The following is a 27,049-nucleotide window of genomic DNA, read 5'->3' as shown; positions in this document are numbered from 1 at the left end:
ATTTGACCTAAATCCTTTGAAGACGGCTATTAAGTAAACATTAGTACAGATGGTTTGCAGATATGGGGACATTTGGAAAGGAAGTGAATGACCAAAGCTTGAGAAGCACCACTAGACAACACCCAGGGCTCCAGCAGGGAAGAAGCCTGGCCAGGTCTTTAGTTTAGAGAGATTGCTGTGGAGCCAAGGAGGGAAGGTCAGGAAGAGATAGGACCGACTAGAAACAAAGGCTCTGTGGAGAAGGCGACAACGGTGATCCAGCCATAAGATGATCAAGGCCAGAGCCCAGGCGAGGCAGTGGAGATGGGGAGAAGGCTGCCATCCACACTCCTCCAGGCACAAAAATAATCCCCACCCATCCAGCAACTGGTAATACCGAAACCCAGCACTCAAGCTTTGTTCAGGTTTTCTGTCTAACTACAAATGTGGACTTAATCAGATTTCTTCATAAGCCTCAAGGCTCCTTTAGAGATTCACCCCAAAGGAGACACAATATTCAAGCTACAAATCCCCATCTAGCAGATAAAGTTGTCATCTCTGAAGAAGGAATTCTTTGAAGGTAAGTGAAAGGTCCTCAGAAGGCAGCAGGCTTACCTTAGAGGTAACAAAGCACTGCCAATTATAAGAAAGGAAGCAACAGCAGCAGTAACAACTAACTTTCATTTAGTGCATGGACAAGCTCATCTGTTTCTCACGATAACCTCAGGAGGTAGCCGCCGTAATTATCGGTCCTATTTAAAGGTGGAAGAAACAGATGCTTACACAGATTAACTAACTTGCCCAAGGCCACACAGTATGTTAGAGGTGGACCTGGTATTAACCTCAGGTCAGTTCGTGGTCCCAACAAACATGCTTCACCATTTCCTTTATGGTCAGGCCCTCTGTCCTGGTTTTACTATTTCATAAAAGCCCATCACTGACAAAGCTGTAGGGCTGAGGGATATAAAAACTGATGACAAATCTGAGTTGATGCTTGGAACAAAACATTATTCTAACTCTTCATAGATCAGGTGTATGGGTTTTAGGTATGATTATAATCTATGCTATCAAACAAGACTACTAGTTATGGTGGGATTTTATTTACTGTTGCTTTTTTCCCTTTTTTTTTTTTAACATAATTGTGACGTAAAGTACAAAAAGCACACATTTCTAAGTTAAAGACCTGACCTCCCAAGTTGGTGCCACTTGTTATCAGCTGGAAGCTTAGAGAAAGGTCCTTAATCTCCCTGAGCTTCTAAAATGAAGATAAGAAAACCTAGCTCCTCATATAGGTATCTGGAGCATTAAATGTATAAGTTCATTCTACTTTCGAACAGATCTTTCAGAAAGTCCCTTCCGTGTGATTCTCTAAAATCCTGCTACCACATAAACCAACAAACTTGACCAAAATGACCCAGAAGCAGTTAGGCACTCTTGTCTTATCAAAGGTCACCTGATCGGTAAGAAAAGAAATTGGGGCAATACACAGCAAGATGTAACCCCTAAATCACTCACTTGATTTCAAAACTATAAGCAGGAACCACTAAATAACTATAATATATAAATTATTGTATTATATATATATATAATTATATAATATATATATTATATAATATATATAATTATATATAATATAATATATATTATATAATATATATATTATAAATATATACAATTAAATTATATATATATAATTATATAAATAATAACTATTTCATTAAAAATATACTTCAGAGTACATTATGGCACAGAGAATAGGAAATAAGATAAGGAAAGGGAAGAAGAGAGAAAATGTGACCTAGAGAGTACTGAACTATATACGTATGCAGTCCCACCGTTCACTTGCATTGATTGTAAATTAAAGATATTTCAATGCACTTTGGCCTAAAACCTTCCCAGGCTCCTCCATTCTGAATACAGCCAGAGAAACCCAATAAGGCAAAGCACTCTTGACCACAGAGGTCGTTACTAGAAAACTATCGCCTTTTAAAACCCACCCTCGGGCTTCTCTGGTGGCGCAGTGGTTGGGAGTCCGCCTGCCGATGCAGGGGACACGGGTTCGTGACCCGGTCCGGGAGGGTCCCACATGCCGCGGAGTGGCTGGGCCCGTGAGCCATGGCCGCTGGGCCTGCGCGTCAGGAGCCTGTGCTCCGCAACGGGAGAGGCCACAGCAGTGAGAGGCCCGCGTGCCGCAAGAAAAACAAAAAAAACAACCCACCCTCAGTGGCCTGACCCAAGGTCCTTATATGAAAGGGGTCATTTTAGGGACTTCCCTGTCAGTCCAGTGGTTAAGACTCCGTGCTTCCACTGCAGCGGGCATATGTTCGATCCCTGGTTGGGGAACTAAGATCCCGCATGCCACGTGGCGTGGTCCAAAAAAAAAAAAAGAAAGGGGTTATTTTACTTGCTTGTAAGGCCCCTTCTGGAGCCAATATACTACAACTCCAGAGGAAATCAACGGTTAGTAATGCCCTGATGTAATGCCCATTCTTAAAGGTTCTTTGTGTGTCTATGAAAAGAAAACATTATTTAAAAATCACCAACTAAATAAGCTTTGTTCTAGTTCACCAAAAATAATAGGAATCTTTTGAGAATCACTATCAAAAGTTATAGTTACAAAAAAGGATCACTCAAAAATAAGTAAAAACTGGGACTTCCCTGGTGGCCCAGTTGTTAAGACTCTGCACTCTCAATGCAGAGGGCCTGGGTTCGATCCCTGGTCAGGGAACTAGATCCCGCATGCCTCAACTAAAGATCCTGCATGCAGCAACAAAGATCCCGCGTGCTGCAACTAATTAGATCCGGCGCAGCCAAATAAATAAATGTTTAAGATAAGTTAAACCCAAAAGTTTATGTTAATATCAATGCTGGAGGCCTTCAGCTGGCAGCCTGTGGCAACTAAGACCCGGCGCAGCCAAATAAATAAATGTTTAAAAAAATAAGTAAAACCCAAAAGTTTATGTTAATATCAACGCTGGAGGCCTTCAGCTGGCAGCCTGTGGTGCTTTTTAGACGGCTCACCATTTTTTTTTTCTTAAATTAAACAGTGGCTAACACCGTAAAATCGGGGAGATTTGACACACATAATCCACAATTCAATTTCTTTTGAAAAAGATGGGAAGATGTAGCAACACCAGGCTCACGTTCCCACATAACAGCATTAGGTTGGAGGTCGCGAGTTACTGAGCAGCTGATTCCCAGAGCAGTTAGTTAACACTGGCCCCTGAGCTTCCCTCCCTCTATCCTTCCATCTGGCCCCTGCAAATATTTAGGTTGCAATAATCACTGTTTCTGCATACTTACTCCCAAACGCTATGTGCAGCACCCATCGGCAGGGACTAATTATCCTGCAGTGGAAACAGGCGACAAGCTACTCTCCAGAGCACTGGCGCTCACTCCTCCACCAGAAAGCACAGCCACGACAGTAGAGCACTCGCTTAAAAAGGGGGTTATTTCTTCATGTGCTTAGGTCTGACTGTAGAGTCACTGATTAACTCAAGGCATTTGCCAAACCTGGTTAGTGAAGTTACTGAGGGGTGGCTGCCTAACAAGGTGCTTCTGGAAAATGATGATGAATTTCTAGAACTTTAAGTCAGTGAATCAAAGGTAAAATGACCAGGAAAAGAATGAGAGGAAGCAAGATCACTTCAAACCATTTTAAAGTATTAAAAAAAAAAAGAAGTGAGAATATTTATATAAGTAACTAATAATCCTATCACTTATATTTGTTCAGTAGTTTCCTCAAACTTAGAACTTGTGTTAAACACAAAGAGAGAAAGATAATTCCTTTAAGGAATTATTTTGGAGACCTTTTTGAATTTTGTCTTTATTAGTGACATTCTCACCTTAAAACATCATTATAAGACTACAGTATGACATAAAAATCACCAGGTTTGTATTCTGAAACATACCTGGTTTGGCTAAGTATGGCCTAAGTTGTTCTAGAAAGTATAGTACTTTAAAGATTATTCAGCACTATGGTCTTCTTGTCACTGACAGTTATTAAAGATTTCAATTTAGCTCTGATCTCATTAAAAGATAACTTTTGATCAGAAAATCTAGCATTAACTACGGTAAAAGATTCCATGGTAGAAAACTAGGTCAGTCTGTGATTCCTTTAATTCACCCTTTTTTCTCTAAGGAAAATGTTAAGAGCATTTTGCTTAGTCTTCATGAGGGTCCTTAGGACTTGGCTATCTTCCCATTGTAAAGTGAGTTTAACAGGAGAATCAATTTTTTTATGATTTTTTTAATGATTTTACTTCTTGTTAACAAAAGTAATACATGCTCACTAAATGCATGCAGATAGAATATTTAATGGCAGAGAAGGATACTCTTAAGTAAAAGCAGTTTACAAAAGAGTGTGTGTATATCTATACATACACAATTGTATATATATACACTATCATTACATTAATCCATGCATAGAAAAAGGCTGAAAGGCTACAAAAATAAAGATAAATTGTAGTTATCTTTGTGTAACAAAATTATAAACTTTTTGTTTTCTTTTTTATATTCTTCTAAATACTATATAAAGTCTATGCATTATTTTAATTGTAAGTGATAAGTTATTTAATCATTTTTATCTATTAGACTATAGGCTAATTTATTCATGCACCCATCCAACTAACATTTAGGACTATATTATATTCTAGACCTTATGCTGTTTCTAGGACACAGTGTCATAAGACTTGGTCCCTGCCCTCAGAAGGTTAAAGTCCAGGAGGAAAAAGCCACAAGTAGTCCACATTTGTAGAAGAATGTAGTAAGTGTTATGATAGAGGTGAAAGTATAGGGGAGCAGCATCTAAACCAGACAGGGGAAGTTCTTAGAGATGATATTTGAACTAATTTGTGCACTTAGGTGGGGTGGGTAGGGGGGTGGGCACCCAAGCAAGCAGCTAATAAGTCTGATTCATGTTTCTTAACACTGAAACACAGAAGGGTCACAATGGGAGCAAGAGATCCTAGAGATGTTAAATGGATAGAATAAGCTGGATGTGGTGACTGAGCAATGTGGGGAGATGACTGAGAAGCAAGATTATGCCCATGTTCTGGCTTTGGGGACTGAAAGGCTGGTGGTACCAGTTACTGTGATGGAGAAAACAGAAAGCAGGAGTTAGGGAACAGTGGCAGGGACAAAGATGGAAATAAGGGGACTTCCCTGGTTAAGACCTCGTGCTTCCACTGCAGGGGGCGCGGGTTCGATCCCAGGTCGGGGAACTAAGATCGAAATCCTAAGGAAAAAGAACAAACTTTTTCTTAAAAAAAAAAATGGAAATGAGAAGTCCAGTTTAGAGCATGATCTGTTTTGAGTTTGTTTGATCCATGGATGATCCAAATATTGAAGGTTACTAGGTATGTATGTGTTTGGGGCTCAGTAGAAAGTTCTAGACTAAAGATAGCTGAAAATGATTGGCACATAATAAAAAGAATTAGGTGCAGGCAAGTGTATATACAATGAGGAAGAGAAAGAGTCATTTAAAGGGTAACATTTAATGAAGAAACAAACTAGGAAGGGATGATAGAAGGAAAGAAGGCGTTAAAGAAATGAGGGATGGTCAATGGAGTCAAATGCTGCAAAACGTTAAAGTCAAATAAGAACAAAATAACGCCCATTCGTTTATCACAAACGAGAGAATGCCTCGCAGATTCACCAATCCAAAGCAGCAGGATGCTCAGGGAAGGACCTGGGTACTTTGTATGTTTAAAGGCTTCTAGATGAGTTTATTACAAGGCTAATGGCACCCATTGATCTAAGCCATAACTTCTTTGTTAATGCCATATACTTTCATATCTGTGAAACAGAATACACTCCGCCACAGGCTTCAGTCCCCCACACGCCTGAATCTAGAAACTGGGGATGACCACTCCTGTGAGGGGAAAAGGTGCCAGACTTCACTTCCTCTCCCCAGTGCCTCAGTACCTGAGGGTTGTTCCCCTGTCAAGTGCAGGCTGGGAAAGGGCTGTAACTGTCAGTCTAGAGAGGGATCACTGCAGGGTGTATTGTTTGGGGAAACAAGGATTTACGCAGGTAGAGAAAAGAAGGGAACCACCTGAATTCGAGAATATAGTATTTTTAGAGGTGCCAAGCTAGAAAGGTCCTAGACTTACTGCGAAAAGCCCATAAAACAACTAATTCCAGTAAAACCCCAGATTCAGGCAGATCAAGAAAAAGCTAGAAAGGTAGGTCAGTCTGCAAAGAGCTTTTAAAAACAAACAAGGGGTTTAGACTTGAATCCTGAAGGCTTAAGATATTTTGGGGGCAATGTGACAAGATCAAAATATCTTTTTAAAAGATGTGGCCATAAGGTACAAAATAGATTTTAAGGGGGGGACTTCCCTGGTGGTCCAGTGGTTAAGAATCCACTTTCCAATGCAAGGGACGCGGATTCAATCCCTGGTCAGGGAACTAAGATCCCACAAGCCATGGAGCAACTAAGCCCACGCATCACAACTACTGAGCCCGCGCACCACAACTAGAGAGAAGCCCGCACACCACAACGAAGATCCCATGTGCCGCAACTAAGATCTGATGCAGCCAAATAAATAAATAAATAAATATTTTTCAAAAAAATAGATTTTAAGGGGAGTAACTAGAGAAGCAGAAATTATAGTTTACGTATAAAGTGCTGTGTTCACAGTAATAATCATATAAAATAAGGTACCTGGATCTTCAGAAGATGGAATATTATGTGGTTTTTTGTTTGTTTGTCTGATTTTGGTCAGATAACCAACCACTGTAGCACATAAAAGTTCATTCTAATAATGAGCCAATGCTAGAACCAGCCTGAACTAAGTTAAGACATCGAGTATCAGAGAAAGGACATTTTAGTCAAGCTCTTTATTTCCATATAATGTTCTGATTAGACTACTTCAGTTCAATTAATGAGCACCCATAGAGTATCACCCATAAAATACCAGTCACTTCCTCTCCCCATAACCGCTGAAATATATCTAGCCAGACGGAAGGCACTTGATCAAAGTCCGAGTTGAATAAATTCGAGGAGACTGCAAATTTTCATTCCCTCACTAGCCAAGAAATGACTTTGACTGTATGAAGTATCCCTTTCCCACTCCCATTTCAGTGATTTGTTAGCCCAAAGAGTATAATCAATACAGTTTCGACTACTTGCTCTGGAAACTGGTTATGAGAATGGGATTTGAAATCAAAATGACTTGAGTATAAATCCTGGATTTGATGTTTGCCAGTTTGAACAAGATGTTGAAACTCAGTGTGTCCCAGTTTTTGTATTTGTAAAATGGGGAGTAACGCCACATGGCTCACAGAACTATCATGAGTATTAAGTGAGATAACCCATGCAAAATAGCATCCAGAGCACCACGACCAGCTCAGAGTCAAGGAGGGTATCGAGTGCCCTGCCTGCCCTCTTGGCTCTCTGACTTAGAGCTGAGGAAGTGGATAGTTCAGCTGGTGAGTTAGTTTCTTTGCTACTCCCCTTTGAGTTTCTAAGAGTGGCAATCCTACTTTAGAGGATGAAGATATCGTAAAAGCATCTTTGTGAAGGTAGGTGCTCAACCAGAATAATCTGATGCACTTTACAAAGTTGCAATTCAAGCACCAGAATTATATAAGGGTCCAAAGATGCTTAGACCCATAGTTTGAAAATGAATAAGATTTCAGATACACAGCACATCATGAAAAGCTCAGTACTCATGACTTTCAGAATTTATTCTAAATATTCCAAAACTAAGACAGAATATTTTTTAAAGACAAAAGGAAAATGCAAAGAAGAGTTGAAAGGTAGATCCTGACTAGGATCTGACATCAACCAGTCCTTCCTAACAATGTAAGATAGCTTTGATGGACAAAAGGTTACATAAAGGGTCTTTGTGTCTTTGGCTGCTACTTCTAGAAATGTGAAAAAGGGAAATAAATCCCAATTTGTATTTACTATAGTATAAAACCAACAGAGATTGGACTAAAATGGTCTCTAGATAGAGAGAGATATCCAAGTATCTCATAAGATTAAAATGTGATTAGAGACAAATTTTTTTAAAAAATCAATTATATTCCATTATATCAGTACAAGGAAAAACAGTAAAGAATAGAAAATAAAATTAAGAAATTCCTACAAAATCCTATTTAGAAAACAGTAACTATGAGCATGAAACTCTAGATAGAGCTAAGGACTAGCAATGAAACATATTTAATATGAAATACTTATTACTTACTTATCCATGGGATGAGCTTTCCACTGAATATCTTTGGGGGAAATGCTGACCTAAAGAAAAGGCACCTTTCCTAAAAATGGGGGCTTGAACACTTGGTTCTACTCTTTGAGATAGGCAACCATGGAGAACCCTGGAGAGAGAATACACACACTTGCAGGAAGTACCTACTGCTCACGTATTGGATCTGAGAAATATGCATATGACATGGACAGCGTGTTTTAAAAGGACAGACACCTGTGTGTTCATGGGTACATAACTTAAATTTTGTAAGTATTAAAAAAAAAAATCCCAACCATTACAAAGTGCTTGGGAACTTCAGTTATTCTTGACATTATGTAAGGAAATATCACGCTTTCTAAAACAGAATCAACTTAACATATATGATGAGTTTACTCTAAATGTGGGCAGGCACAAAATGTTAATTATCCCACGTAAAACAGAGGGCTTGTTGATCTCAATTAGAAACAGATTAGAGAAACATGGTATTTTAGATAATTTTTAACAAATATATATTACAAAATATAAATATCAAGGTATAAATTAATTTCTCATTAAAAGTCACACAGAATAAAAATCCTCAGGCCACTACTCACTTGACTCCGTAACAAATGTTATATAACAAGTGTTCACTCAACTTTAAAATAAAACATTTAAAAAGCTACATTTGCTTCCTTTCTCTTCTACCAAATGCATAAAGAATCATACCACTTAGATTTCCCAGTATGTGGGGCAAAGGGCACTCATGCTGGTGCTGTATAAATTGCCACACACTTTCCTGTGCAACCTGTATTTAAACGCCTTACACGTACCCTTTGGTTTGGTAAGACAACCTGAAGAATTTTACAAAGGTGTTTAATATAGTGTTGCTTATAATGGAAAAAAAACTGGAATAACCTTATATACAAAGCAGAAACATAATTAAATCAACCAGGAAACATAATGGGGGCTACTAATTATATTGTTCATATACATATAGTAGTATAGTAGTACGTAATGTGGAAAATATGCATAACATATTAAGTGGGGAAAAAACCAAATTGCAAAATAGATTCTACCTTCCTCTCCCCTCCTGCTTATCTGTATGTTCAAGTGTTGCTAAAACTATCTTAGCATAATTATTTTCAAGTTTAAACACATTTAAAAATACCCACGGGCTCTCTCTTTCCCCCTTCCCCTCTCTTATTAGTTTACTTATTACATAAATCACACTAACCAATTAATTCATCTTGGATTAAACATTTATACATGATTTGGTAAATTCTACATAATTCCCAGTTAACTCCATTTCCATCTTATTTATTTTAGAAGCTGGATATTATGAAATCAATTATTATGAAACACTTCAGAGATTGAGGCCATAAATAATTGAAAAAAAGAAAACTTTTAATTTGAATAGGAATTATTGGTTCTTTCTAAGAAAGGAAATATCTCAGTGTTAAGAAAGGAAAAAAGACAATTGTATTTTTTATATAGAAGAGTATCCAAATGTTTGGAATACCATCTATATTGTCTCTAGAAAGTGCGAGGAACTGTTTTCACAAGATCCTCAGGGTAGGTTCCCAGTCTTACTCATTTATAACTAGCCTAGTGCCTGCCAGGACATACACACTCAGTAATTGTACAACTATGATCTAGTTACTTAACCCTCACCATGACCCGTTTTTCAAATTAGGAAATCATGTTTCAAATGTATAATGTATCTCATTCTAGGGCCCACAATTCCTAGGGATTCTCATTCATCTCAGTCCAATTTGGGGGCTCATTATTCCATTGGCCAGAGCAGGGCAACCCAAGGCGCCATACCTCTTCCAGGGCAGGACATGATTCTGTCTTCTTAGACATCAGATAGCTTCTGGCACAGGCTCGCACAGAGTAAAGGTGCAAAAAATAGATGCTTGTCAATAACAACAACCTTATTGCCTGTGGTACTTTATCAATTTAGGATTATCTTCCCGATAAAATATTCCTTTAGGAGCAATAGTGTTGGGGTTTTTTTGTTGTTGTTTTGTTTTCAAATTGAAGTATAACTTACAATATTATATTAGTTTCAGGTGTACAACATAGTGCTTTGGTGTTTTATACATTAGGAAAGGATCACCACAGGAAATCTAGTTACCATTTGTCACCATACAAAGTTATCTATTGTAGATTTCTGATTTGTGGTTACCATGGGATTCATGTATGTTGACCTATAACTACACTTACTTGTTTTAAGCAGGTAATTATTTAAATTTCAACACATTCTAAAAGGTCTACATTTTTACCCCCCCCAATTTTGTGTTTTTGATGTCATATTTTACATCTTCATGTTTATCCCTTAACTGTTTATTGTAGTTATAGTTGACTTTACAATTTTTCATCTTTTAATCTTCTTACCGGGACTTCCTTGGTGGCACAGTGGTTAAGAATCCGCCTGCCAATGCAGAGGACCCAGGTTCGAGGCCTGGTCCGGGAAGATCCCACATGCCGCGGAGCCACTAAGCCCGTGCGCCCCAATTACTGAAGCCTGCGTGCCTAGAGCCCGTGCTCTGCAACGAGAAGCCACTGCAACGAGAAGCCCGCGCACCGCAACGAAGAGTTGCCCCCGCTCATCGCAACTAGAGAAAGCCTGCGCACAGCAACAAAGATCCAATGCAGCCACAAATAAATGAATAAAATTTAAAAAATAAATCTTCGTACTGGCTTATTTCAGTGGTTGATCCACAGTCTTTACTATATATTTGTCTTTACTAGTGGGATTTTTCCTTTTCTATAAATTCTTCTTGTTGAAGCTTTTTCTCTTCCACTTAGAAAAGATCCTTTGACATTTGCTTTTAGAGTTGGTATAGTATTAATGAACTCCTTGCTTATCTGAGAAGTTCTTTATCTCTCCTATTCTGAATGACAATCTTGCCAAGTAGAGTACCCTCGGTTGTAGGTTTTTCTCTTTTAGCACTTAAAATTTATCATGCCACTCCCTTCTGGCTTGCAAAGTTTCTGCAGAGAAATCAGCTGATAGCCTTATGGGGATTACTTGTACATGACTCTTTTTCTCTTGCTGCCTTTAGAATTCTCTCTTTAAGTTTTGCCATTTTAATTACGATGTGTTGGTGTGGGGTCTCTTTGGGTTCATTTTGTTTGAGACTCTCTGCTTCCTGTATCTGGATATATGTTTCCTTCTTCAGGTTTGGGAAGTTTTCAGCCATAATTTTATCAAATACATTTTTGACCCTTTTCTCTCTCTTCTCCTTCTGGGACCCCTATAATGTGAATGTTAGTATGCCTGGTGTTGTCCCAAAGGTCCCTTAAACTGTTCTCGTTTTTTTCTTTTTGCTGTTCTGATTGCATGATTTCCATTATTCTATCTTCCAGATCACTCATGTGTTCTTCTGTACCACCTTGTCTGCTGTTAATTCCTTCTAGTATGTTTTTCATTTTAGTTATTGTAATTCTTCAGTTCTGACTGGTTTTTGTTTTCTAGTTCCTTGTTAAAATTCTCACTCTGTTCATCCATTCTTTTCCCTAGTTCAGTTAGCATTCTTATTACTAATGTTTTGAACTCTTTATCTGGTAAATTATTTATCTCTGTTTCATTAGTTGTTTTTTCAAGGGAGTTTTCTTGTTCTGCTGTTTGAAACAACTTTCTCTGTCTCTATGAAATTAGGTCAAACAGTTACCTATCCTGGTGTTGACGGGATGCCCTTGTGTGGAAGAATACCGACACAGTCTGCATGTGGCTTTGGTGGGAGGGCTAGATATGAAATGAGCACAGGTCATGTCTTTCCCCAGGGTGTGCTGGCAGCTCTTACCTTGGTGGGAGGTGGAGCTGGCGATGGAAGCAACAGAGCCAGAGCCAGGTGTGAGCTGGGGCTTCTCCTGTGCTCAGTGGCTGACACTTCCTCACTGGGGGCAGGGGCAGGTCCCAAGGTGCTGAAGCAGAAGCACTGAGGTTCAGGTTTGAGCTGGTTCTGTTCCCTCTAAGTGTGTGCTCTCCCTGCTCCCAGCATCGGCACCTTTGCCCCAGAGGAGCAAGAGGCTGGAGCGGCACCTGGAGTGGGCCGGGGCAGCTGCTGGGGCAGTCCCATTATGCCAGTCAGCACTCCAGACCACACACAATCTGCTGGCTCCATGAGCACCAGGGAATGGCTCCTCTTTCTGCATTCAGAGGCAGTGCCAGGTCCAAGCTGGCTCCTTCCCCACAACTGTGCGCTCTCCTCGGCAAGAGCAGCCTTAGCCCTAGCGGGGAGCTGCATCAGAGAACAAGAGGGGCCCAGACATGCACTGAGGTGGTCATGGGAAACTGCCCATGGAAACCAGTCGGCATCCTGAGCAGTTTCAGTCTGCTTCCTCCGCCTTGTTTCAGGAGAAAGCAAGTGTGTGCGTGCTCTTCAGGAGCAGAGTCTAAGTTCCCCGCAACCCCCCTGCTATTCCCACTGGTCTTCAAACAAGCCAAGGGGTATCATCTTCCCTGTACTGGACCCCAGGGCAGGGGCACCCAATATGTGGTTCAAACCGCTCACTCCTCCGGGAGGATCTCCCAGCCCATGTAATCTCCTTCCTTTTCTGGGTCTCCTCCTAGAGGCACAGGTCCTGACCTGATCGTTTCTCTTCCCTTCCTGACTTTGTGTGGATCATTTTTTACAGCCTTGGTTGTACAAGAGTCTTTCTGCCAGTTTCCAGTTTGTTTTCAGTGAGAATTGCTCTACTTGAAGATGTATTTTTGATGTGTTCATGGGGGAAGATGAGCTCAGTGTCTTCCTACTCCATCATCTTGATCTTTAAAATTACCACACTATTATTGACTATATTCCCTGTATTGTACATATATCCCAGGACTTATTTTATACTTGGAAGTTTGTACCTCTTAATCCCCTTCACTTATCTTGCCAATCCCCATGGCAACCATCCAGTTTGCTTTCTGTATCTGTGAGATGGTTTCTGTTTTGTTATGTTTGTTCATTTGAATTGTTTTTTAGATTCCATATAAGTGAAATCATACAGTATTTATCTTTCTCTGTCTTACTTATTACACTTAGCATAACACACTCTAGGTCCATCCATATTGTTGCAAATGGCAAGATTTCATTCTTTTCTATTATGGCTGAGGGATATTCCATTGTGTTTCTTCCTTACCCATTCATCTATCGATGGACACTTAGATTGCTTCCATGCCTTATTGTAAATAATGCTGCAGTGAACAATGGGATGCATACATCTTTTTGACTTAGTGTTGTTTTCTTCAGATATATACCAGAAGTGGAATTGCTAGACTGTGTGGTAGTTCCTTTTTTAATTTTTTGCGGAACCTCCATACTGTTCTCCATAGTGGTTGTACCAATTTGCTTTCCCACCAACAGTGCATGAGACTTCCCTTTCTCCACATCCTCACCAACACTTGTTACTTCTTGTCTTTTTGATGACAGCCATTCTGACAGGTGTGAGGTAGTATCTAATCATGATTTAGAATTTGTTTATTTATTTTTGGCTGTGTTGAGTCTTTGTTGCTACGCGTGGGCTTTCTCTAGTTGCGGTGAGTGGGCATCTCATTGCGGTGGCTTCTCTTGTTGCAGAGCACGGGCTCTAGACGCTCGGGCTTCAGTAGTTGTGGCGCACAGGCTTAGTTGCTCCACAGCATGTGGGGTCTTCCCAGACCAGGGCTCAAACCCGTGTACCCTGCATTGGCAGGCAGATTCTTAACCACTGCGCCACCAGAGAAGTCCTCTAATCATGATTTTGATTTGCATTTCCCTGATGATTAGTGATTTGAGCATCTTTTCACATGCCTGTTGGCCATCTGTATGTCTTCTTTGGAAAAATGTCTATTCAGATCCTCTGCCCACTTTTTAACTGAAATTTTTTTTGATACTGAGTTGTATGAGTTCTTTATATTTGAGTTCTTCATGTGTTTTGGATATTAATCCCTTATCAGACATATAATTTGCAAATATCTTCTCCCTTTCAGTAGGTTGCTTTTTCATTTTGTTGATCATTTCCTTCACTGTGCAAAACCTTTTTAGTCTGATGTAGTCCTATTTGTTTATTTTTGCTTCTGTTGCCCTTGCCCAAGGAGACATATCCAAAACAATACTGCTGAGACCGATGTCAAAGAGCTATTGCCTATGTTTTCTTCAACGAGTTTTATGGTTTCGGGTCTTACATTTACATCTTTAATCTATTTTATTTTTGTATGTGGTGTAAGAAAGTGGTCCAGTTTTCCCAGTGCCATTTATTGAAGAGACTGTCTTTGCCCCCAGATTCTTGCCTCCTCTTTTGTAAATTAATTGACCATAAAAATGTGGGTTTATTTTGGTGCTCTCCATTCTGTTCCATTGATCTATGTATGTTTGGTGCCAGTATCATACTGCTTTGATTACTATAGCTTTGTATTATAGTTTGAAATCAGGGAGTATGATGCCTCCAGCTTTGCTCTCCTTTCTCAAGATTGCTTTGATTATTTGGGGGGTTTTGTGGTACCATACAAATTTTAGGATTATTTGTTCTATCTCTATGAAAAACACCATTGGAATTTTGATAGGTATTGCATTGAACCTGTGGTATGGACATTTTAACAATATTATTCCAATCCATGAGCATGGGATAGCTTTCCATTTATTTGTGTCTTCCTTGATTTCTTTCGTCAGTGTCTTATAGTTTTCAGCATTTAGGTCTTTTACCTCCTTGGTTAAATTTATTCCTAGGCATTTTATTCTCTTTGACACAATTGTAATTGGAATTATTCTCTTAATTTCTTTCTGATAATTCATTATCAGCATACAGAAACAACTGATTTTTGTATATTGATTTTTGTATTCTGAAACTTACTGAATCATTTATTAGTTCTAAGAGGTTTTTTTGTTGTTGTTGTTGGACTCTTTAGGGTTTTCTATAATGATATTGTGTTATCTACAAATAGTGACAGCTTTACTTCTTCCTTTCTGGATGACTTTTCTTTTTCTTGTCTGATTGCTGTAGTTAGGACTTCCAATACTATGTTGAATAAAAGTGGCAAGAGTGGGTAACCCTGCCTTGTTCCCGATCTTAGAGGAAAAACTTTTCAGCTGAAGTGAGTCTTTTGTATGCAGCATATAGACAGGTCTTGTTTTATCTACTCAGCCACCCTGTGTCTCATGATTGAAACATTTACTGCATTTATATTTAAGTGATTATTGACAGGTGTGTACTTATTGCCATTTGGTTCATTGTTTTCTGGTTGTTTTTGTAGTTCTTTTGTCCCTTTCTTCTTCTCTTGGTCTCTTCCCTTGTGGTTCAGTAATTTTCTTTAATGTTATGTTTGGGTTCCTTTCACTTTATTTGTTTGTATCTATTGTAGGTTTTTGTTTATGGTTACCATGAGGTTCATACATATTGACATGTGTGTTATGTACATGTACATACATATATATACATATGCATACACACATGTACATATACGTGTGTGTGTATATATATATATATATAGTTTGTTTTAAGCTGATAGTCATGTAAGTTCAAACATATCCCAAAAGCACTACATTTTTACCACTCCCCTCCATGTATTATGTTTTATGACATCCTATTTTACCTTTTATTTTGTGTATACTTTAACCATTTATTGTAGTTATAGTTGATTTTACTCCTTTTGTCTTTTAACCTTCACAGAAGCTTTTTAAGTGGTTAATCCACTGACTTTACTATATATTTGCTTTTATCAGTACGATTTTTTTCTTTCATATATATTTTTATTTCTAGTTATGGTCTTATCTTTTCCATTTAAAGAAGACCTTTTAACACTTCTTGTAAGACCTGTTAGTTCAGTAGTGATGAGCTCCTTTAGTTTTTGCTTGTTCGCTCTGTATCTCTCCTTCAATTCTGATTGATAAACTTGCCAGGTAGAGTATTCTTGATTTTAAGTATATTTCCTTTCTACACTTTAAATATATCCTGCCACACACCGTGGCCTGCAAAGTTTCTGTTGAAAAATCAGCTAATATCTTATGGGGCTTCCCTTGTATGTGACTAGTTGTTTTTCTCTTGCTGTCTTCAAAATTCTCTTTAACTTCTGCCTTGTTAATTAAGTCTTGGTATGTATCTCTTTGGCTTCATCTTGTTCGGGACTCTCTGTGATTCCTGGACTTGGATGTCTGTTTCTTTCCCCAGGTTAGGAAAGTTTTCAGCCATTATTTCTTCAGAAAAGTTTTCTGCCCCTTTCTCTCTTCTTTTTCTGGGACCCCTATTATGCAAATGTTAGTGCATTTGATATTGTCCCAGAGGTCCCTTAAACTACCTGCATTTAAAGATTTTTCTTTTTGCTGTTCTTATTGGATAATTTCCACTATATTATGTCTTCCAGATCACTGATCCATTCTCTGTATCATCTAATCTGCTGTTGATTAGGAACAATAGAGAGGAATAGTGAAACATGTTTGTGAACTTATGTCAACAGGAAAACATTAAGGAGCTGTGGTGCATTGCATAAGCCAAAGAGACCTGCCCATGAGAGTACACTGTCACACAGAAGGTCTATGAGAGCATCTTATGACCTAGAAAGAAAGCCACTGCTAGGGCGACTTCACTCTGCTGCTGAAACTCCAATGATATGAAGACCCATTAAATAGAAAGGCAAGAAGAAATGCTCAGTTTGATGTAGCAAGGGAATCCAGAAATTATCATCAGAGTGAGAAAAGCACTGCACGCCACTTCCTAGCTCCTTAAGGACTTTGTTGACCTTAACGTCCTGAAGAATTTCATAAATTGGAAATAAAAATGAACTTTTATTTCTTGTGCACTTGGAGTTCTGGGTGGGAGCTAACTATAGAATTTCTTCATCTTTCCCTATCTTAAACTAAAATGTAGCTTTTCTTAAGGGTAGGTAGAGATGGAAATACATAAAGGAACAACAGAAAAAAAATTCCTAACATCTATACAAAAAATCATTAACATAGTGAGATAATGTCTCCCAGAAAAATCTTTGGTTAATTAATGATTAGCTTAAGAAAGAAAACTAAGAATGTCAGGTTATTTGTTAGCCAAAGACAAATAAATCATGGACACTATAAAACACAATATAATAGAATTCAACAAGTGACCTACTTTAAAAAGCTCACAAAAACCACCTCTGTATGAGGTCAAAGAGAAGTACTATTTCAGCATTACAGACTTATTCTGGGTTAAAGAATGACAGTAAAATAACTACATGTGTGAGACTGCAAAAAATTTACTCTAGAAGTTTCCTTGGTATGCACAAGTCTCATTGAAGATAATAAAATTGAAAAATCCTAATGTCCTTATATTATAAACAGTACATTTCTCCAGAGAAAAAAACATATGATAGGTGGTTTTCCTGACGGATGAGGAATCCACATAACCTAAATGTGGCTGAAAGTTTCAGTGCTTTGTTTTCCCCACCTTTAAAATCAGTTTGTCCATCTATGACATCTGATTCTAGAACACTGATTTTAACAGGATTTCAGAAATTTATTATTTAAAAATATTTCAACAGAAGAAACGTGAAAGACACATATTTTCTTTGTATCTCCTCAGTGTCCCTAGTTTAAAGTTCCGTGGAGATAGCACTGGGGCTGCAAGCACAGGACAGGAGTGTATTTTGTAAATAGGAAACAGATTATGTTTAACGTCTATGTAAACATGGGTCTGTGTCTAAGCCAGAAAAAATATTAACAAATTTGTTCATTAAAATCCTATTAATTATCTTCACATTAAACTATGACTTATTAAAATCAGGCAACTCGATGAGAATTATCATTCTGGGTACTAATCAGCCAGAAGGTGTGCTCGTGCTTGAAATTTAATTTTGCTTTATTAAAAATTCATGCTTTGGAGTTCCCTTGTGGTCCAGTGGTTAAGACTCGGTGCTTTCACTGCTGTGGGCCCGGGTTCAATCCCTGGTTGAGGAACTAAGATCCCACAAGCCACACAGTGCAGCCAAATAAATAAATGAAATGACCTCTTCACTACTGAGATATCAGGGGGAAAGTTCATTAAAAAAAAAAAAAAAAATTCATGCTTATGGAAGCTCAGTGAGTATTTGTTCTTGGTAGGTATGTTAGCCAAAAAGTATGCCTTGATGACTAGTTAGGAGAAGGAAAAATGTGTGGATTTAACAATTTTGAAAACTAATTGCAAGGCCTTTGTAAAGAAAGTATATTTTATTCTATTACATACAAAAGAAAAACAATTTTTTCTAAAAATAATATTTCCTAAATATTTCTATTATAAAGATGTCTTCAGTGACCTACTGCTGAAGAATGTCTATGTCACTATCCCTGCTATCCTAGACTGTCACATCACCAATAAATTTTCTTCTTTGGCAATTTAAAAACACAAATCTCTTTAGAGGTATATAGCCCCTCGAGCGTACCCAGGTGATCTCATGTTACACTTCTCACGCTGCTGAGTCACAGATACTTTTCTCCATAAGGCGAAAGCAATCTTTAGTCCCCCCAGAATAACAGGCACTTTAAAATTACAATCATGCCTCTCTATTGCACTTGGGGTTTGGATCTGCTCCATCATATTCCTTTATTCCCAACAGAATAGCAATTGCAATTACTGGCACTTTAGAATATCTCAATCTTCCTTCATTTAAAATTCAACTGGGTAGAAAGTTTTGAAAGTGGTTCGGCACACAGTACCTAGGATGATCTCAAATTTGCTATATTGAAAACACCCTTTAGCAGAAAGCTACTGAAATAATATCCTTCTAGAAATTCCAAAATGTACAATTAAGAGAAACCTATTATTCAAGAATAAAATTATTTCAAGACTAAATTAAAAATCAAGATGCAACTAGAATCTACTTGACCAACAGATTTCCCATTCTAGCTCACACTCACCTCTCCCGAGGAACAGCAAACCAGTACTCTGGTTGCTTTCTTCGTTTGCCATACTGCTGGACCATGGCTGCAGTGTGAGTGGCAAAGGACTTTCTCATTGGTTTTCCCACTTTAATGCACAGAAACATAGGTGGAGTCTTGCTTTTCTCTTCTTTTGAAGGAAGTATATCTGAATCACATATGAAAAAAATTTCCTCATTATTGACGATATTGGTGATAGTTGCCATAAACATCATACAACATCATCATATTAGGACTAATTAAATTTTTCAGATCTTCTTTAGCACAAAAGGAAAAAGCTTTGGATGTTTCAGGTTTGTCTACACCACATGAGATGCTACAAACTAGGAATAAGGATAAAAACCAACACACAAAACAGCAAAGGGTGGAGAATTGTAACAACCCACAAGAATACATATTAATGAACAGTACTGAGGACCCAACCATACCATAACGCAATTCAGTTTAGAACTGAAATACCTTCAAAAACCTTTTAAAACTTCTTTAGATTTAGAAATTCAAAGTGAAAAAGGAAAGTTACCTGAAAGATGTAAAAAAGCGAACTACTTTTGAAATAGAATTCTATGTCATAGTCTAATGTTCAAAATAGATAGCATATATTGCTAATTTTTTCCAATTACAGTTGAGCCCTGAACAAAACAGGGTTTAGAGGCACTGACACCTGTGCAGTTAAAAATCTGTGTATAACTTTAGACTTGGCCCTCCATGGATTCAACCAACCATGGATGGCGTAGTACTGTATTTCGTATTTATTGAAAAAAATCTGTGTATAAGTGGACCTATGCAGTTTAAAACCTTCTAATGTAAAGATATATACCCTATTGAGAAAATACTGTTCTCAAATAATTATACTACTTTTGCTATTGCATGTACAAGTTTTAGGAAGGCAGCTATACAGGCATACCTTGGAGATATTTGTGGGTTTGGTTCCAGACCATCACAATAAAGTGAATATCGCAATCTAGTAAGTAACACAAATTTTTTGGTTTCCCAGTGCATATAAAAGTTATGTTTATACTATACTGTAGTCTGTTAAGTGTGCAATAGCATTATGTCTAAAAAAGTACATCTTAAAGAATCCCTTATTGCTAAAAAATGCCAACCATCATCTGAGCCTTCAGTGAGCTATAGCAGTAATATCAAAGATCACTGATCACAGATCACCATAATAATGAAATGAAGTCTGAAATCTTGCAAGAATTACCAAAATGTGACACAGAGACATGAAGTGGGCAAATACTGTTGGACACAAGGTGCCCATAGACTTGCTTGACACAGGGTTGCCACAATCTTCAATTTGTAAAAAAAAAAAGAAAAAAAGAAAAAGAAATGCAATATCTGTGAAGCACAATAAAACAAGATAAGCCTATACAACAGAATATAAAGAAATTAAAAATGGCTTACCTTCAATGGGTACCTGAATTCTCTTTAATAGCCATAACTGAATTTCAGATTTATTATCCATTTGTGCACCTTGGCAGCTGTTGTCCAGAGTAGGTTCCAAAGAGGAGTCTGGATACACTTTATTCATATTTTCTTCTGTAGAAGAGCCTAGTTGCAGTGGAAGGGGTGCTCTCTCTTTCACCCAGGTTTTATCTGGCTGTTCATTGCCCTCAATTGGGGGATCACCTGCTTGGGGAAGAGAACTACTAAGAGTGATATCTATTCCCACTGGCTCAATACTTTTGCCATCAACTAATTCTGCCTTCTGCAAGTTATCAGGTAACTGTGACCCTTCTTTGTTCTTATTAAGGTAATATTCAATGAGTTTAACTTTATCTAGATCTTCATGTATGTTCAATGTGTTTTCCACCTGGCTTTCTGGGGAACCAGACTGCTTGTCCACCTCTGGCATTATATCTTGCTTCTCACAGGTTTCTAAATCTAGGGTCCCCTTCAATTCAGCATCACACTCTGTTTCTGAAAAGTTCAGGGCTGACTGCACCTGCATTTCCATAGTAGAACCGATTATTTGTGATTTAGTCTTCCCTAGCTCCGCTGGGTCAAGAGAAAGGCACTCCTTTGAGGTGTCTCTTTTGTCCATTCCACTATCATTTTGAGAAGAAAGTTCTTCCAAGTCAACGAAGTCGTCTTCTTCTCCTAAGAGAGAATTTTCTTTGGCTATAGATTCAAACGCAGCCTGAGTGTCAGAAAGTTCCTTGCTGACTTTAGCTACTGCGGCAGACCGTTTGATTGCCTCTGCAGAGAATTCCAGTTTCTTTAACTTGTCTGACACAGAGCTGTCTGAGGGTTTCTTTTCTGTGTGTTCTGTTGACTTCTCCAAAGGTCTTGTTGATTTGGAATCTGAAGTGATGGTTCTCTCTCCATTCTGCTGCCGTTTTTCTTTGTTGAGAGATTTGAACTTACTGAATGGGTTGATATCCTTTTCTGAAGCCAGGTCTTCCCATTCTCCAGGCCTGTACAGAGGACAAAGATCCTGAGGTAGGTCACTGTGGGGGGAAAAATGGTGGGTGCACATGGAATGTTAAAGACAAAAACCAAAACAAAATGGATGAAAGGCAAAAAACAAAACAAAACCCAGCCAAAAACCAAAACATAAATATACTACAACTTAAATTTATGTTTAAAGGACTTTAAAATAAGGAAATGAAATCCAGAAATTGACTTCAAAATGAAAAATAAAATCAACTATAAAAAGTGGCAAAATAAAGAACCATGAGAGTTGCTCGCAATATCCTATTAGAAGCAAATGAATGGTATTTAAGGTCATTTATGAACATGGAGATGTCACCCACCAGATTTTTAATGATGAAATAATGTTTCTGATTTTCATGAAGGACAAAGGAGAGGGACTGTTTCAGTACTATGACTAAAATTCCTTAGATATTCAAGGCTTTTCCTTTTTTATAAAATAGTACATAAACCAACTACCTTAATTCTGAATGGCTCATTGACTGAGTAGCTACTCATTTAACTGCTCTATAAAATGACTGACACTGAACCATAATTTTGGAAGATCTGATGCTTCCAATAAAAGACATCCTTCTACTCCTGAAGGAGATGCAAGAGGATGATTTCCACTATTATTGTGGATATATAGCACCTGCTCCATTTTACAGTTTAAAATTTTATAGTTACCTGGGACACAGTCAATTGTTTTTCCTTAATAACAGATGCTTTACTACGCAGATTTGAGGTTTTATCAGTTACTAATTGCCATAAAGTAAAATTGATATTGTAATAAAATGAAAGAGTTAAGAAATTTATACTAATTATTATAAGTAAGAGCTCATTCAATTTACATTTCTATAAAATTTTGAACTGGGACACAGTTAATTGTTCTTCCTTAATAACAGATGCTCTACTACCCAGATTTGATTTACACAGAAAATATTGATTAAACATGCTCTCTCCACAGTGTAAAATAAATTGTCAAGAAACACTTTTTAAAATCTGTATTTCTGCTTACCCTAGTGTCTATAGGGGGTTAAAACACAGAGGTATAAAAACCCTATTTAAAAATAACATTTTTGGATTTCAGAAATAAATTTTCTAAAAAGGCTAGATCATATTCAGGTAATACTTTATTCTTCTTGCTTTGAAATAATTATGACAATACTCAACAAAGTGCCAGGAAGTTCAAGTTACTGAACTTGAACTGTCTCCCCAAAGTTACTGAATAAATCACTTGCATGGAACATCCATGCTTTCCCCAATACAAAATAAAAGCCTATGTAATTGTTAGGCTCTGACAAATGCTTTAAAAAGCCTCTAATTCATAATTCATTACAATTCAATAATCATTCATCGAGCCCCTAAACACCACACGCTAAAAGACAATTGTGACAGTATCTCTGTTCTTCAGGAACCTGCACATACAAAAGTGTTCTGCTCAACGTGAGCATCTCAGGAGATGTTAAAGATGCTTCAATCCTAGAGTCAAATAAGTTAGTGTAATGTAGTATAATTTCCATTTTCAGACCCAAAATTTAATTTGGCATATTAAAGGCCAAAGTAAGTCCTGTAACAAAGAAGCCCAGCTTTTCACATACTTAACTAGCAAATTAGTAAGCAAAACCATCTTCCATGAACACCTAAGCCCCTTCCTCATCTCTTCCTTCTCTAGCTAGCTTGACCCCCACAAAGAATGCATTCGACTGCACTCTAATCAGCCTCCTACATTACCTTCTTGTCTATCCCTCCCTTCTTGTTCTACCTAATCCAAGCAGGGATTAATTCAGCCATCTCTTTTTCTGCATCACAACTGTCAAGCTCTGTCGGGGCAAAGTACATAGTGGTGTCAACTGGCTCTGCTGTTAATGAATGTTTTCTAGACTCAGCCAGAGACCTAATAATGACCAATAATCCTTTCGGTTGTTCTGTTCCTAGTCTCCGTGGCAGCTGGAGTTACAAAATGTCTTACACAAAATATATAAAGCCTGAAGGTGAGGATGGAGAGATTTTACACACGCACACACACACACACACTCTTTTAAAAACTATGCACATGGCAGCTAGATAATTTGCACTTCTTGTTTTACCATACAACTTTAAATAATGAAATTTAAACTACTTTAAACAATTGATGGAATTCTGAGGTCAATACCAAGTTCATTTCACACTGATTCCACTACCACATTCTATTTTGCTCATTGGTGCACATACTGTTCATTAGTCTAAGAAGTCTTTATATACCTGCATCCACGGTAGCAATCACTGTACAATTCTGAAATAATTTCAACACATTAGGAGCCAATTCTCAACTCCTCTCTCCCCCCTCATCTACAGCATTAGGCCTGGATCATGAAACACAATCTCACATTGAGAGAAATCTTTCTGTAAGAATGTGCCTTCCCTATTATTAACAAAATACTTAACATCCTAAGCTGAAGATGTGTAACAGTATTACTCCACTGAAGCCATCGTTGGGCAAGAAATGCCCCTATCTGCCCGTGCATCCACTTCCAAACTTAACTGTATCTTTACCTACTCTTATCTTCTTTCCTCTTGTCACCTCATGTTCACACTTTCTTCCCAAAAGTGACTCTTTCACTCCCTCTCCTCCTTCTCATCTAAGATTCCAAGGTAGCTGGACACTCCTTCACATGGTTCTCATGGAATGCCGTGTGCACGTCTGTATCTACAGTGTTGTTCAATTACCACCTCTCTCCACCTGTCGCACCCAGTAAACTGCAGGACAGGGGCCGTGACCCACTTATCTTCATATCCTTGCCACACAAGAGACGCGCACTAAGATGCATTAGAAGCCTCATTCTGCGTGAATAAAAGATTCCCACAGAACAATGATTAGAGTTTCAGATATGAACTGAAGGTTTGAATAAACAGCCTATACTTATTAGGTACCAGGCTATTTTCTAAGAGTTTTGGTATATCAATGCTTTTAGATCTTGTAACAGCTCTGCAAGCTGAAGAATACTATTAATTCCATTTTACAGATGAGAAAACCGAGGCTCAAGATTCAGTCACTCGTGAAGGTCATGGAGCCATAAGTGGCAGAGCCAGGGAAACCCAGGCATCATCCTGCAGGACTGCCTGGTCTGCTACACTGCCTCCTAAACCTCTAGGCACTTCTGCCAGAACTTGGAAACTACCCAGTGACCATGCTCCAGTAGTTCCTTCAGTGGCTGGGCATGTAAGGGTCTAGTGGATCAGATGCTAAGGACTGTAGAAGTCCAGGGGAACCTGCTGGCATAAGCCCCTAGGGACGCTGTGTCTGGGTTAGTTCCCTAGTTACCTTCCCTTCTTTTCCTGAGTCCAAGGGGCTAGCTTCCCTTTGTTCTGTTGGACCCACTGCTTTGCCTTTACCTTGCTATCACTGAGAGTTTCTAAAGTGTTTTACTGCTAGCACATATATAGTGTACAGAAATAGGCACACTGAGAAAATGACAGAAAGAGTCAGATTATCCCTACAAGTGAATCGATTCTCTGAGTTTTCTTAAACCCTTTCTTCATGGGGAGCTTCTTTAAATCAAAAAACTCAGTTTTAGAAGGCAAAAGTAATCAGGACTAAAGTAATATCCATCTACATTTAAGAGACAAAACAAACTACTATTACAGCCTTTGCACACCACTTAAGGTATTCTGGTTACAGGGGCAGTGCCTCTGCATGTCCACGCAAATCTCTCTCCACACAGGATTAAGGAAACACACGAGCTGGGAAGATACCTATCCTAGAATTTGAATGAGGAAGAATGTAAATCTGTTTACCAGTTAAACCAAAGAGAAAATACTATTCTCTTATCGATAATCAGACAAAGTCTTTCAGAGAAACTTCATTTATTCTTTCATAAATTAAGAACATGCATTGCTCTTCAGAAAAATAAGCCAAAGAAATACGATTATTACATGATTTTTTGATTTGAATGTTTCACTCTTCCTTATTGACCTTATCATTTCCATTTCCTCTCCTTTTTCTATTTTTTAAAATTTAGTGCACAAATATTCCACCTTCAAATTCACCTCTACACAATCTCTCACTCCTGCCAATGCCCTCACTTTTTAATTGCATTTAATTCTCCCAATACCCCTTTTTCTGGTAAACAAAGAAAGATCTCTTACGATGGCAAGGCATCTTTGATCTTCATGTGGGAGATGTCATTGTAGAGCGCGATGGAAACAACCTCTTCCATGGGGCAAATGAGGCCGTACTCCTCACACCCATTTTCAATGACCAGGGGATCGGACTTATGAGGGTCAAACATGATATTGTTAGGAGTAACGATCATGACACCTCCGACCACACCCTGAAGAAAAAGACAGTACAGAGTCGCTACAGGCAAGATGCAACCACCCTAGCAGCTTTAATGAACTTACGTTGCCATTCCATTGACCTTCTGAACCATGGTATCCTACAGGGCAATTGCATCCCCTCTACGAGGGCTGGAAGAAACAGGCTGATGAAATACAACGTTGGGTGCGGTGTGCTGAGCAGAGAAACAGGCTTGCCTCGCTGTGGCAATCAGCTGAGCCTGGTTCTAGCATGGCTGCTGCAATAGTACAATTGTGGTAGGATCTTGGGTTCCACATGTATGTCTCAGATTTGCCAACGCCCTGTCTGTAAAATGAGAAGGGCTGTCCCAGGTACCTTCCAAATTGAGAACTGGGTACTCTACAATCCACTCAGCACATATTCACTACCTGTCCAGCAAGTGCCTGGTACTGTGCTAAGGGAGCGGCTGTACTTCTAATATTTTGCTCTAAGATGCTTAGAAAGCCCACATTCAGCAAAATCTGACACAAATAGGAGTATGAAATTTTTGCAGACAAAAGTGAATATACCCACGCTATGGAAACCGAGAGCAAAGAACAGTAGCTTGGTGGGTACTTAAAGTCTGAAACTTGGTCAGTTTATATGGTAGACCCTGTTGGCCACAGGGATGTTATCTACCAGGGACAGCAGGATATAAATAACTCCCTTTAGGTAAGTTTTTTTTTTTTATTTTTATTTTTTTTGCGGTACGCGGGCCTCTCACTCTTGTGGCCTCTCCCGTTGCGGAGCACAGGCTCCGGAAGCGCAGGCTCAGCGGCCATGGCTCACGGGCCCAACCGCTCCGTGGCATGTGGGATCTTCCCGGACCGGGGCACGAACCCGTGTCCCCTGCATCGGCAGGCGGACTCTCAACCACTGCACCACCAGGGAAGCCCTAGGTAAGTTATTTATTTTGATACTCTTAATGAGTTTAGTGATCACCTTGGCAAAAAGTTTTGCCTTTCAGCACTACTTAGTCTTAGTTGCAAAAGTTTCAAGTGCATATCAATAATGTATTTTCCTACCATTTGAACCTGGCATGAAGTCTCTACTATGAGCACAGGAATTTGCTTTGTATCAATATTACCCCTTCTTCAGAGGCTCACAAAATGTCAGATTTGTTCTTTATACAAAACACCAACAACCAAAAAACTGAAACCACGATGTAACAGACATTTTTCATACCAGAATTTCTAGCGGCAAACAGGTCGAGAACTTAACCATTTTCCAGGTTAGGTGTTTAGCTCTTCACATGAATTTTCTTTTAATTAGCATACCCTATGAGTTAAATTTTATTATTGTTCCTACTTTAT

The 27,049-nt window shown here is 38.5% G+C and overlaps 1 protein-coding gene across 3 annotated transcripts in view; it reads right to left on the bottom strand.

The window, feature by feature from the left end:
* Positions 1–27,049, bottom strand: part of NCOA7 (nuclear receptor coactivator 7) — a 144,166-nt gene that overhangs the window by 26,320 nt on the left and 90,797 nt on the right. For 2 of the 3 annotated variants that reach the window (XM_029223478.1, XM_029223480.1), the window contains 3 exons: positions 25,547–25,731; positions 20,411–21,456; positions 18,986–19,154 (listed from right to left, as the gene is read on the bottom strand). In XM_029223478.1, coding sequence (XP_029079311.1) covers positions 18,986–19,154; positions 20,411–21,456; positions 25,547–25,731 — 1,400 coding nt within the window. The remainder of the gene's footprint in view (positions 1–18,985; positions 19,155–20,410; positions 21,457–25,546; positions 25,732–27,049) is intronic. The other variant, XM_029223479.1, reaches the window with a different exon arrangement.

The sequence above is a fragment of the Monodon monoceros genome, unplaced genomic scaffold, assembly GCF_005190385.1.
Source record: "Monodon monoceros isolate NGI ecotype Baffin Bay Population unplaced genomic scaffold, NGI_Narwhal_1 Super_Scaffold_15, whole genome shotgun sequence".
Lineage (NCBI taxonomy): Eukaryota > Metazoa > Chordata > Mammalia > Artiodactyla > Monodontidae > Monodon > Monodon monoceros.
The sequence above is the reverse complement of the archived record's forward strand: the minus strand, read 5'-3'. Positions and strand labels throughout refer to the sequence as shown.